The sequence below is a fragment of the Halichoeres trimaculatus genome, unplaced genomic scaffold, assembly GCF_033239565.1.
Source record: "Halichoeres trimaculatus isolate MK-OKI-2021-1 unplaced genomic scaffold, fHalTri1.1 fHalTri1_scaffold_11, whole genome shotgun sequence".
NCBI classification, from domain to species: Eukaryota; Metazoa; Chordata; class Actinopteri; order Labriformes; family Labridae; genus Halichoeres; species Halichoeres trimaculatus.
Window position 1 is genome coordinate 27,965,832 of NW_027437189.1, and position 14,496 is coordinate 27,980,327.

At 39.5% G+C, this 14,496-nt stretch overlaps 1 protein-coding gene across 2 annotated transcripts in view; it reads left to right on the forward strand.

Annotated features, from left to right (window-relative positions):
• prex1 (phosphatidylinositol-3,4,5-trisphosphate-dependent Rac exchange factor 1) overlaps window positions 1–14,163 on the forward strand; it is a 121,569-nt gene extending 107,406 nt beyond the window's left edge. The window contains exons 33-41 of one of the 2 annotated variants that reach the window (XM_074681263.1): window positions 1,478–1,580; window positions 4,076–4,219; window positions 5,051–5,165; window positions 7,966–8,032; window positions 8,167–8,211; window positions 8,839–9,014; window positions 9,270–9,372; window positions 11,980–12,047; window positions 12,149–14,163. In XM_074681263.1, coding sequence (XP_074537364.1) covers window positions 1,478–1,580; window positions 4,076–4,219; window positions 5,051–5,165; window positions 7,966–8,032; window positions 8,167–8,211; window positions 8,839–9,014; window positions 9,270–9,372; window positions 11,980–12,047; window positions 12,149–12,191 — 864 coding nt within the window. In that variant the 3' untranslated portion in view covers window positions 12,192–14,163. The remainder of the gene's footprint in view (window positions 1–1,477; window positions 1,581–4,075; window positions 4,220–5,050; window positions 5,166–7,965; window positions 8,033–8,166; window positions 8,212–8,838; window positions 9,015–9,269; window positions 9,373–11,979; window positions 12,048–12,148) is intronic. The other variant, XM_074681264.1, reaches the window with a different exon arrangement.
• The last annotated feature ends 333 nt before the right edge of the window (window positions 14,164–14,496 follow it).

Genomic DNA, 14,496 nt, shown 5'->3' on the forward strand with positions numbered 1-14,496 from the left:
TCTGCAAAAAACACATCCATTAAGAGCTGAATGTTTGACACTTTTGCTTTTAAAATCACCAAATAATGTTTAATTATCTAAAAACTTTGCTCTTTATTTTCTTTTAATTAATTATCGCAGCTTTTAATGCATCTATAGCATCAGTTGCTACTGAAAAGCAGCTAATAACTGCTCTTTAAAAAAGAGTTTCAGACTCATATTGCTGATGAAAAACTCTTTAATCAAGTGCCTACTTGGGGCAAGGTTACAAAATCCCAGAGAGCCCCATTATAACTTAAGTTTAAATGCTTTTCTAAAGCTAAATTAAATGTGTTTACAGTCAGGCTCATTTACTTCCTTGGTACTTACTGCATAGTATGTGGGAAAGTGATAGATAAAGGTTGGTATCAAAGATATGCTTTGAACTTGTTTAAACAACATGTTTGATGTTTGCTAAAATGTGTAGTTTGCATTTTTGTTGTTATTGTGTTTGTTATGACTTTTCCACCATTTTTAACCACTTAAAGAATCAGTCAATCATAAAACACATGAAGTATCAAATAGTTCACCTTCCTAGAAGTTATGCAAGTGTACTGATATACAAAGTGTGAAAATATTATATAGATATTTTTTATTAAGTTAATTTTTGGGGCTTTTACGCCTTTAATTAGATAGTAGAGAGAGCAGTGGACAGAGCAGGAAACAGGGCAAGAGTGGGGAATAACATGCAGGAAAGAGGCCACAGGCTGTAGCCGAACCTGAGGAGCACGACCTTAACCACTAGGCCATCTGCGCCCCAAAGTACATTTAAAATATTGCAACTTGATGATATGGGTTTTTGTTTTACTGAGCAAGTCAGTTTACCATAGACGTCATTGTTTTTGCTCTATTTTGGGGTCAGTTGGTCTAAAATCATTTAAAATGTTATTTTTTACAGTGTAGTAGACTGATAAAATCACACTCACTTTACACACTAACTTTTTGTGCAAAATCAGATTTTTTTTATGAGAAACATTGGTTACATCAATTGGCATTTATCAGTTTCTCCAGTAAACCATGTCTTTCACCCTAGTATATTTTATTACAACTCATCTTTGTTGACAGTATTAAGGCTGAGAGTTATGCATAGATTTGCAAAATTAGGGTTGTGGCTGAGTTGACCAACAGGAAGTGTGATGAAGCTCTGTGTTCCACCCATGGTTCCTCCTCTTTTCCTGTTTCCAGGTTAACAGACAGTTAAGTCAGCTTTTTTTTTTGATATGCTGACTACCACCAAAGACTGGGTTATCTAGACATCCTCATGTTTTGTAGTCAGAAGATCAACCAAATGATTTGGTAGTTTTAACCTGATGCAGTTTTAACCTCTCACTAAATCATACTTGCTGTCCTTTTGTCCCGACATGTTCAGGGACTTAATTGTTTTCCTGCAGCTGTCTCACACTGAGCTAACCCCTCTTCCTGATCTAACCTCTGAGCTGTCTTTTTTCTCCTCCTGCAGAAAGAGGAGCGCACCATGCTGGAGGACACCAAGGCAGCCCTGTTGGATTTGGACAAAGTCACTGTGTTCTTCAGGCAGCTAGAGGACGAGTGTCTGGTCGCAAGTAAGAGACTCTTTTAACAAAGACTGACTTTAGCCATTCAAAGCAGGCTGCTGCTAATGAGCAGCTGGATGGTTTCACTAACTCTGAATAAAGTTCCATTATGAGCATGTGTGGTTGCTATTGAGGGTGAAATTGACATTTTTACCGTTACAGATTTGATTTTCTTTTCAGCGCAGAGTGACAGAAAGAGGAGCTGAAACAACTCCAGCTCCATAAATCACCTTAAACAAGAGCAGAGCATGACGTTTTATTACAGCGTTAAATATTGCAGTATTAAAGATGTGATGAGTGCTTCCTGACAAGATGTGGGGGGTCCATCTAAACCTTTGCGATTCTCTAAAAAAGATAACATGCTGGCACATATGTAGTGGCAACAGAGGCGTCTTTATTCTTGATGTTTTTATATAATTTTAGAATTTCCTTTCACTCATTCATCATATTCTTTCTTTTCTAGACCACCATGCTTTCCCTCTAACTGCTGTCCTCCCACTCTTCCATAATCCCCGTGTGTGGGACGACACAAGCATGCACCATACATTCAAACTTGTATAATACTCTCTTCAATACTTGTTTATAATCTCCTTGGAATAAATGCAGCATGTGCTGTTGTGGATAAATGTCTTTCAGATTATGGAGAAGATGCTCAGGGTTGAAGCATTTCATTTCAGAGTGAGCAGGGCTGAGGATGCACACAGGTTATCCACAGTGGGCATTGTGTAAATCCTGACATGACTGAGTGCATGAAGTTTAGGACCTGAAGTTTTGGTGCTTTTTAATCACATCAGTATCTGTATTCAGTGAAAGTGCTGCAGGCCACCTAAAGCCTCAAAGCCGGTAGATACAAAAGGATGACTGCATCCTGAATCAGTTCTCTTTTCAGCCGTCTCAATATGGGCGGCAGAGATTGCAGCTCAAAGAAAAAGCACATCACGCACTTCTCATCTTAGGAGGCAAAGCGCTGCATGAAACGGGGATCTTAGTTTATGGGTTCACACTCTGCAGCAGAAGTATTTAGTGTAACACATGCTTATATTGTGCACATCAAAAACCTTTGATGCTAAGAAATGAGTTTTTAACCAAACACATTTGCTGAAGTTGCATTTTAAACTCAGACAGCTGCAGTGCAGGTGGACGCTTTGTGGCGGCAGCATCCACTGAGCTGTATTGATTTACTTATAGCATCTTAAGCGTGATGGGAGCTGAACTAGATAAGGTTAGGTAAGAGTCTCGCAAGCACCATGGAGCCATAGGCCCCTGAGTTCAGCCTGAAGCGTCACAGGCAATTCCACAAGATTATGGTTTGATGGATTTTCTGGAAAAGAGCGCTGACCCCACAGGTTGCACATTAAAGGTCATCTTTTCCATTTTCTGAGAGCTACTCATGAGCCACAAGACTTATAAATAATTACTAGTCCTGTTTGAAGGGTCAGAAATGTGACATCACTGCTCACAGCTGATGCTGTAATAACTTTTTTTTATTATTTAATCATTTTTTTATTCAGGACAGATTAAAAACATTTGGTGGTCACTGACATCATGCAAAAGTCTTAATGATCCTGTATCATGGAATTAGGATTTTCACAAATCTAAGAGCTGAGTCATTTCTCCATTACTGTGCTAGCTAAACAGAGGTAATGACTTCATATTTATTTCTTTGCTAAAAAAAAATGTCTAAACTGGGCCATACAGCCAAAATCTTGAATTTACAAAATATGAAATATGTTATAGCGTGACAGTTTGGCATCAGCCGGCTCTCTGATTGGCTGATTTCAGGCATGGCAGGCTCAGGCTGCCTACTGTAACATGCATTGATCTGATTTTTGGATAAAAGATGGGGCTTCTTCAAAGAAGTTCAAAATTACTGATCTAATAAACAGCTTGTAAGCAAATCTTCCCTTAATGGGACATTACTCAAATGTGTCCCAATGGCTTTGCTGACCCACATTCAGTGGAAACATACCAACGGAGTCATTCCTGCAGAGTGAAAAGATGCAAAGCAACAGAGCAAGATTCAGTGTTATAGCTTTCCAACAATAATTTATATTCAGAACGACTGTTTCATTATCACTGTCAACTTAATGCATCACAGAAACTTTACTTTGTGATTTAGCCATGTAACATCATTTCATTACTCACTCACTCTGCTTTTTTAATACCTCTGGGAAGCCTGCTGTTAAACAGCTTAATTTTATCAGTGGAGATTTTAATAATAAGCATTCACAGTGATAGACAGAGACAAATAGGTTCCCCTTATCTATTCCAGCTGCCTGATGTGCTGCTTTTAGTAATTTATTTTTTGTCAGAGGTTCGAAAAACAAAATCCTTTCCAGCTCATTCTGTGCACAAAGAAAACAAAGCAAATGCTGGTGCTTTCAAAGCTTTCTTTCTCCTCTTTTTACTCGGACATGTTCGTTTGTTCAGCAGCTCAAACAACTAACAGAGCAAAAGCACAGTCAGGTTAAAGTCTCCATTCTCTGTGATTGTGTGTGTTGCAGACACACCAGTGTGCTACCAGGTGGAGGGCAGCCGGCAGGCCCTGAGGGTCACCCTGTACCTGGACAGCTGTCACTTCAGCGAGCTGCCCAGTCGACTACAGAATGGAGGCAGTCTGAAGCTCCACACCGTCCTCTTCACCAGGGGTGAGACTGGACAAAGGGGGACACATGGTTTTGTTTTGTGAGGGGTGTTGCAGGTGGTTATATGGATCACTAAGAACATGGAAACTCACATACTTCCTTATATGATATATCTTTAAAACGAAAACTTTCAGCCCCCATATCTGTAATGCACACACATTTGCTGACAGCTTTAATGCTCTTCCTTAGTAAGACTGACGCCTTTTATTGTCCATTTGAACCACCCCTGCTTCACACTATCCCATGCTTCCATGCTTCTTTAATCCACCATCAGTCTCAGCTGGCCCGGGATGAATGAACAGCATTATGCATCGTGTCTGTCTGCCAAATAGCCTCTAATTTTCCACAGACAAGTGCCAGTTGGAACACTAACCCAATAAGAGAGCTTATATTGCTCTCATTGACTTACATTTAGAGCAAAGTGCTGCAACAAAGGCTCAGAAATGTGCAGCGGTGGATATGTGTGGAGAAACAGTGCCACCTACTGAAAATTTGTCTTCATTGCAGGACTGAGGGACATGTTTTTGTGTGTGGGAGAGTGGGTGGCCAAGTCTGTGTGCACCATATGTGTCCTCATACAATCAACCAAAACTCTTTTGAGTGTTGAATTTCAGGAGAGTCCTGAGGTCGTTAAGATATAATTTAATTCTCAAAGTCAGGATTAGATTAAAGGATGGGGCTGGATTAGAAAGGCTTTAACATTAGAGATATTTATGTGATTCATTAAGGGGAAAATAATGATGTTTTAAAAGGTAGGAGGTGAAAGTGTGAAGTGATCGTGTAACAGTATGCCTGTGTGTGTCCATCCTAATGCCTCTCGTGTGTTTCATCCAGCTCTGGAGCGTCCAGAGGGAGTGTCCCCGCAGGACTACGTCGACATGGAGGAGTTCCAGCAGCGCACCAACGCTGTCTCACTGGAGAGGGTCAAGGCCTACTACCGCAGACTCAGGTCCGCTATGCTACACTGCATCACAGCCCTCCAGCGGCTTACTCACGAGCACTCAGGATAGATTTCACCTTAAAGGGAGAGTTCACCCTCTGGTGTTGCATAAGCCAGCAGAAAGTACGCTGCGACTGCTGTTTTACTTTTACTTCAGAAATTTTCAAGGTTTAGAGCTTTTCAAGGTGAAAAGTGGGTCATTAATCAAGAAGAGCTCTAAAACAGTTCAAAATCTACCAACAGGGAGTAGTTGACCCAGAGGAGCCGATACAGTGAGAACTTGTGGTTTCTTTGGAATAAGAAATGAGCATGTTTGGTTACACTGAAAGATTCTGTTGGTCTGAGAAATATTGGACAGATTCATTAAGTTGCTTTCAAGATACAGGGAAAGTTTTTTTTATTTTTTGTTGGATCTGAGTTTCAAATCAAATCAATCAATCAATCAATCAATCAATCAATCAATCAATCAATCAATCAATCTTTATTTATATAGCGCCAAATCATAACAAATGTTATTTCAAGACACTTTACAAAAACATTTACAGGTCTAGACCCGTAAATGTTAATAAAATTTTATTAGCAGAAACCCAACATCAAGACAAGATAAGGAGTCTTATCTTATCTTAATCCACCATGAGTACAGGACTTTGCAGCATTTAGCAAGTTACAATGGCAAGGAAAAACTTCCCTTTAACGGGCAGAAACCTCGGACAGAACCAGACTCATGTTAGACAGACATCTGTCTCGACTGTGTTGGGGTTAGAGAGAGACAGATAGAGGAGAGAGAGTGGGAGAGAGAGGGGGGGGGGGGGGGGGAGAAAAAAGGAGGGGGGGGGGTAGGGATACACACACACGCACACAGACACACACACAGACACACATACACACACACACACACACACAGAAAGGGAGAGAGAGAGAAACAGACGCAGTCTGAAGTTTGGCGCTGTGGCGACAGTTATGGTGAAACCAGCAGGCCAAATCCAAAGCTGTAGTAGCTGGTGTCGGACAGGAGCACAGCAGCAGGCCGTCTTCTTCACCGATCCCCAGGAACCTACAAGACAAACTCAGACCCTCCCAGAGAGGTGTATGGTCAGTAACTATAACAGGACAGTAAGACTAGAAGTTAGACTGACAGAAAAAGAGGGAAACAGGAGCCCTGTGTGTCAGTTCCCCCCAGCAGTCTAAACCTATAGCAGCATAACTAAGAGCTGGTTCAGATCTGATCCAGCTCTAACTGTGAGCTTTATCAAAAAGGAAAGTTTTAAGTCTACTCTTAAAGGTTGAGACCGTGTCTGCTCCCCGGACCTCAACCGGTAAGTTATTCCAAAGAAGAGGAGCCTGATAACTAAAGGCTCGACCTCCCATACTACTTTTAGAGACCCTAGGTACGACGAGCAGACCAGCATGTTGAGAACGCAAAGACCTAGACGGATTATACGGAACAATGATGGCCCGATGCCATTAAGCGCTTTGTAAGTCAAAAGAAGAATTTTAAACTCTATCCTAGATTTTATAGGTAACCAGTGTAGAGACGCTAACACTGGAGAGATGTGCTCTCTCCTCCCAGTCCAAGTCAGTACCCGAGCGGCAGCATTCTGAACCAGCTGAAGAGTCCTAATAGACTTATTAGGACAGCCGGATAAAAGAGAGTTACAGTAGTCCAGCCTAGAAGAAACGAAAGCATGGACCAGTTTCTCAGCGTCGCTCCGAGACAAGATGTGTCTAATTCTCTTGATATTGCGAAGATGAAAAAATGCCGTCCTTGAGACCTGTTGGATGTGAGAGTTAAAGGACAGGTCCTGATCCAAAAGAACTCCCAGGTTCCTGACAGTGGTGCTGGAAGCCAAGCTGATGTCATCAGAGGTGGCGATGTTGTTCAAGAAAGCTTCTCTGAGATGTTTAGGTCCAAGAACAATGACTTCAGTCTTCTCTGAGTTCAGCAGTAAGAAGTTTCTGCTCATCCAGGACCTTACGTCTTTGAGGCATGCTTCAAGTTTAGATAAGCGGTTGGTTTCTTCAGGCTTCATTGACAAGTAAAGCTGAGTGTCATCTGCATAGCAGTGAAAGTTTATGGAGTGTTCATATCATCATTGTCTTAGATATAATTTGTAAGATAAGATGCTTATTAGACATGCACCAATCTGTGCAGCTTTCCTTAATTTTGGGGTATTGGTGATTGGTGATCGGCCCATCCTTACATATGAAACTGATCTTATATACCTTATATAAGGTCTGACAGTCAGCCTTTGTTGCTTTTTGCCTAAAACTCAAGACACTTTAATGGTTGTTGAAGTTTAAACGTTAAGATTTTATTGTGTCACAGGTATTGTTTGTGTGATTTTCAAAAAGATATGATTGGAACATTTAAGGTATATGCTGTCAGTAATAAAAAATAAAAAATAAGGATCAGTATCGGCAGGTCAGGCTTTTTTAAGATAGATGACGGAAAATTGTGATTGGTGCACCCCTAATGCTTATAGGGTAGTGTTTTTAATAATCCTTGTGTGTCTACTTAAGCATGTCACCTTATTGCTTTTTCATTGTGTCATAATGTTATTTATGTGACTTTGATAGCCCATCATTCTGTTCATGATTACTGATATGGGTCTGCTTAATCTCGTGACTCATGCAGCATCAATAAATGATGGAATACAGTATGTACTGTAGCAGATGCATATTCCATAAAGTGAAGTACTCTGGATGACTCAGCTCTCACCCAGTCTGAGTCAGAGGAGAAAAATCTCTACATTTCCAAACAAGATGGAGAGTTTTTCAAACTGAAATAGATATGTTCTCGTCCTGACAGAGCTTTCTATTTGGAGAAGTCCAATCTCCCTACAGACTCCAGCACCACAGCAATGAAGATAGACCAGGTAGATATACATTTACTCTGATATATTCTCCATGCACTGCCTATGTGGTCTTTGATTTGTAACCTGTAACCTGTTCTTGTGACATAAGTCCATTTTTTATATAATGTTGTGACTAAATATAAATGCAAGCACAGATACTGGGCCTTGAAGTTAGAGACCTTCGACCAAGCATTTCAAAAGTAAGATAAACTGGAGTCCTGTTCCTCCACTGGAAGCTCCCACCCCGCTCCCTCTAGCTCACTAAGACTCCCGTATTAACTCTGACTAATCTCACGTTTAATTTATTTTGTAGTGTACTTATTTAATCATTATGCACTTCCTCCATTTGAGCCCCTGTGATGAATAGAATAGATAGAAAATACTAGAATCCAGAGATGACTGTAGCTGAAATAGACTGAGGTGATTTAACATTGTAGAAAACATTGTAACTTTAATTTGTAGAGTTTGTCTTGGAGTTTTTACTCCCTTTAAGAAAAATGGCTGCAAAGAGCTCAACCTCTTTGTGTTGTGTTGATTTCCTTCTGTTAGCCCATCTTATCAAGTCAGACTAGTTTTGCTTTGTTTGTATCTTATTGCTTTAATTCAAAGACTTTTTTGGGAACATGTCAAACTTTTCTACTGCTTTTATTCTGGCAGCTGTCCAAACAAAACTTCCAGAAATTAAAAAAAAATAATGGGAGAAAAGTTGCTATTTTCCAGGAATAGCTGCTAAACTGACTTGATGAGACGGCCTCTCTTTGCATTATCACATCAGCAGTCTTATTGACCCCTGACCCTCTCTGACTTTCACTGTCTCCCTGTCACAGCTGTTGCGGCCTCTCAACACCCTAGACGACCTTTGCCGACTGATGCAATCTTACGTCAACGTGCGCCCGAGCGCCCAGGGTCACCCGTCAGGTGTCAGCGTGCTGTGCGTGTCCTCTGAGCTGTGTAACCGTCTGGGAGCCTGCCACATCACCATGTGTGCTACAGGCATGCAAAGGTCAGCCTGGCGCAGAGCCAACTGCATTATACTGCTTGTGTGATATCATCAGAGTGTCAGCTGGATTAAGACTAACACAGTGCAGACAGAGTGGATGACATGCTCCACTGGACCTCCAAAGTGCTGCCGTGTCTCATTGTCAGAACTAATTCCTACCTTGAGGTGTCCAGCGGGTGTTAAAGTGGGCTGTCCCGTCAGCGTGTTGGTTACAAAAGCTACACAGGCCTCACCTTTTGCCTTGTTTGTTCTTTGCAGATGTACCCACAGCGTGACACTGGAGCAGGCGATGATCTTAGCGAGAAACCACGGCCTCATGCCTCGCTGCATCATGCAAACTATGGATATAATGCGCAAACAGGTAAAGCTGAGCTGATCTCAGACTGAGGCTCAGAGAAAATCCCTCAGAGGGTTCTGTGGCCTCCTTTCAAAACTTGAATTTCTGCAAAGTTTTTTCAGAGAACATTTTATTGGACCTAGAAACTTCTTTGTCCTCAGGGAGGCAATTTGTGGTACAGCACAAAACATAAAGACACATTTAAAGAAAATCAGTACGATGAGAATCCTCTGTGGTAGCAGTTGTATGTTTGAAATCACTGTCTAGACCAGGGTCTGCAACCTGTACAATCAAGGGAGCCGTTTTGCCTCATCTGACCTGGGTGAAAGTCATTCTGAAGCCACAAAATCTACTTTACCTTCACAATAAAGGCAATACAGTGTACACAATTCTATAGTTGAAGTATATTACATAACTATCCAAACAAAAAGTTTTTCTAATTTATGAAATTATAGAACTACAAAATACAAACTTGAATTTGATAATTGATAATGTCACTCATTTTTTGTTATTTGCTAATTTCTTGCCACATAAGAAGCATATACTAAGTCAACACGTTGGTATTTAATGACTTGATCCACACTTAATTAAAATCTGTATTTTCTTCCAGATTAGTCTTTTTGTTGATTTAGTTATCTTACCAAGGGGGTAAACCTTAAGTTAGCCACAGGTGCAAGGAAAGTTGGTGGGCTGTTGATGTTGTGGGAAGTGGAGTAGAGAGATGGCAGGCTTTATTGCACGATGTGATGCATATTTGGTTGAAGAAAAAAAAACATTAAATCATAGTTTTATTTACTGTCAATGTTGTTAATAATCAATATTCAGTAAGAAAAATGAAAACATATCTATCTATCTATCTATCTATCTATCTATCTATCTATCTATCTATCTATCTATCTATCTATCTATCTATCTATCTATCTATCTATCTATCTATCTATTGTTTTAAAGCTACAGGGAACTACTGAAAAGGAGTCAAAGAGCCACACATTGCAGACCCCTGGTCTAGACAGATTTGGTGTATGCAGTTTAACATAAAAAGTTTAAACCTAAACATAAGTTGCATGTCAACAGCTGTACACCAACTTTGCATATCCTGTCTACTTGTGACAGAAGCTAGTGAGTAAACTCCACGTCCCCTGTGTATCCTCCACATCCTTTAGTCTGTGTATTTCCCCAGACTCCCCATGGCTTTGCATCTTGTTTAGTTATTAATTTACTGCCACTGTAATAAATTAGTTTTTGCTCTGTTGGTTCTGATTTAAAGTGGATGCGAAGTATCCATGCAGATCTTTTTAGCCTCATTAAACACATCTAGTTCATGCATACATAAGCCTGCTGCTCCTCCAGGAGTTTGCTTCATGTCTTCACAGTATTTGCTTGTTTGCTTTTGTGAATTGTTTCAGAATATTAATAACACAGTACAGTACCATGATAAGGAAATTCTGCACCCAGAGGGTTTTTAGTTATTATGCAGTGTCAGGACTATATCAGCAAAGGTTGACAAATTATGCTGCAGGAGGCCATCAGGCAGACCCCAGAATCTGAATTATTCTATATGAGAAAGAATTACAACTGAGTACAGATCAGTCAATCACTACATTACAAATCATTCTCAAAAGTTTGATATTTGGTGGCCCAGTCAGGCTAAAGCAAGGGTCCTTAACCTGCAACTCTGGAGCCTCATGTGGCTCTTTGACTCCTTTGCAGTGGCTCCTTGTAGCTTTGAAAATATATTCCTGAAATAAAGATTTTTTATTTTTCTTACAAAGGGTATTGATGAATAAAGAAACTGACACTAAATAAAAACATGCATTAACATTTTTTAAACTTAATATGCATTACCTCTGGCAACAAACCCTTCATTTAATTTTTTTGCTGTATTTGTTTTACTTTTTGCGAAATATTTTAATTTTTTTTTTTTGATATTTTATAAAATTTAGAAAAAAAAATCCAAAATTTTTGAAGATGTGCTAAATTTGAGGAATTTCTGCAATTTTAACTAAATGTAATACAATATATTTGAAAATGTTGCAAATTTTTGAAATTAGTATTTTGTATTTCTTTTGCAAATTTATTTTAAAAAAGTTATTCAATTTTTGAAAATTCAAAATTTTTGTAATTTCTGCAAATTTTGCAGGTTATTCAAATTTAATTTTTTGAAAATTTTACAATTTAATAAATTTATTGAATTTATTGAATTACATTTTTCAATTTAAAAAAATATTTGCAAATTTATTAAAAATAAATCACACATACATATTTATAAACACAAAATACTGGTTTAAATACTTATTCACTAGATTTTAACTATGATTGGAATTTTATTTGTCTTTATTGTGAAGATAAAGTAGAATTTGTGACTCCTGAATGACTTTAATCCAGGTGAGCTGAGGCTACATGGCTCCTATGAAAGTGAAAATTGCAAACCCCCTAGGCTAAAGGGATAAAGTATGCGCCCTGCTTCGCAGCAGCAACAATTTGAAATATCTCTTAGAATTTTGTGAAATTATGTTCATGACTCATCAGAAAGCAGCTGTGAAAGTTTGGATATCTGGCTATGTAAAGCAATAAATCTATGTAAGTACAACCATTACTGTAAAGCTCAAAGTCTGTTTTCTCTTCCATCAGGGGGCAAGAGATGTCCTCTCTGCCAAAAACCGCCAGGTAATGGACCAGATGCCTCCATCATTCCCAAGGTAGAGTTGAAAACCACTTCCAGACATCTCTTCCCACACAGTCATTATTACTTTATAGACAAGGCAGAATCCCCTCATTAAAACTTGCTCTCTGTCGACAGGCTCTTCAAGCTGTGTTTGCCACCCTCTGATGGTGACCTGTAAGAAAGCTGTCGCTTCATCAGACAGAGAGCTTGTCAGAGAAATGTTCAAAAGGACGACGTGATGAGAGATGACAGCAACAAAAGACACTGCCAATGGAACTGCTTTTGTCCCACTGCCCCAGTTACACACAGGGATCATTCCACCAGGGAGGCCAGTAGAGTCCTCAGTGCAAGCTAAACAAGACTGCAAATATTAGCCATCACAGACCAACAGTGAGACTGAAGCAGCTCGAGGCTCAAGACTATTTGTGAACTGTTAAACTGGGATTAAACCCGGGTAGAAGTATTACTGCTTTGGCTGTCTGTCTACACAAAGCTGACATGAATGACTTGAAAGGAGGTGAAAGATATTCTCATCATCATTAAAAAAAAAGAGGTGCCGGGGAAGGCCCCAGAAAGGAGACATCCACAGTGACTATGCTCTTACTATTAACTGGATTAACCAAACTACCTGTAGCAAACTGTCATCCTGAATGCCGATACTATCCATGCTGCCTTGGACTGCAACTCCAGAGAGCTGCCTCATTCTGTGTTTGGGCTCTGGGAGTTCCCCAAGGCTCAATGCTTGGTCCCCGAGTGAAGTAGTTACCCGGCTGAATAGATGCTGAAAGTCAAAGTTTAGACAGAGAGATGGAAGTAGGGATTGGGGGATGAGTGAAAAGATGGACAATACAAGCGGGGGGTTTCCCTTTTTTAGCCTGTTGCATGTGGTTTCTGTGCAATTACTGTAGGTTTAGTGTGAGTACTGTATTACTGCACTATATGAAGGATAGTTATTTATTGTGTCTGGAAGGAGCGTTTTTATCCCTCACTTATTCTATATCAGGTATTAAAGAATCTAAAAGCATTCCAGCCTAAGTATTGAACAGTATTTAAAGGACCAAGGCATGCCGTTTTTTTAGACATACCTGCTTGTGTGTTTTATTTATGTATGGACTTTTATCACGTCAGGAAGTGTTACATTGATCTTCAGGGAGAGCAAGGGAGGGGCAGGAGCTAGCTAATCAGAATCTAGACAAAGGTAGCTGACGCAAACTATACGAGGCTGCTTGTCCATCAGCAGCAGGTTGGTGAATTGAATCATTGTTAAATTATTAATATATTAATTCAAATGTACTAGTTGAAGGATTGCCTTCTGTTAACGGAGACGTTATTTGATTTTTAAATTTGTCTTTAAATCGTCATGGGTCTATTTACTGTAGTTATTAAAACAAGCACAATGATTGGTCTATTCAAGTTACAGTGTTAGCAAAAAGTACTGTAAAACGTTTGTGGATGACATAAACAAAGGGATCGTTTTGGGACTGAAACACGGCAACTTTACTTTCTCATTTTAATTTCTTGTACATACAACTGTAACAGTATCAGAGGAAACAATAGGATGTGTCTCACAGCTGCGTTGTAATGCTATAAATTAAATCTGGTTATTTTTACGTAATATAGCAAACAAAGCATTTTTATTCATTTGCGCAGAAGCTGTTTTTCTTTGCTTGGTGTAACCTCACTGACATCTTATTGTTTTTTTTGACTGTTATAAGGACGGACATGTATCTCAAGAGCCAGTCTTGACATGCTGCATTCATTAAGCAGATCACTTAGACCTTTTTATTTATTTAAAAGCCGTCTGGTTCCAGAAAAGCATCCTCAAATATGCATCCCTGTGCACAAGCATGCCCAATGGTAGAGGATTATTTTCATTTCCCCAGTCTTAATCTGAGCTGTGTGTAAAACTAGGATGCAGCATTAGTTGAAAACGTCTGGTTGAATATTTGTGACCGGTTTAAATTAGCTAATGACTGCAGCATGTTGGTGTAGCTGGACAAACAAAACTTGTCACTGATTACACATTATTTACATTATTCTAATGTTTCTGTATATACTTTATTTGCAATTTTATGTTGCTTGAAAATAACTGTACAAAGGATCTTTGTTGAATCTTTCTAAAATTATCATTGTAAATGCAATCTTAACAAGATAGTAAATAAAATGTTCACAGTATGATGATGTTTTTCACTGAAACAGACGCGTTGGCAAGCTGGGAGCTAACAGAGGACATGTTGTCCGGTGTAGAAATGAGAACACACACACACACACAAAGACACACAGTTGTGGGGGATTGTCTTTTGTCAGGACTACTTTCCTCGAGTGCTAACCTTGTGATTTCCTTGCTTTGTAAGTTGTCCTTTCTGGACTTGTGCTGCTTTCTGACTACTTCAAAAAATTTGACAGACAACAACTGCCTGCATGCACCATAACACTCAATTGTGACTAGGTGCAGCTGCATTTGGAAAAAAAATGCCCTGTAG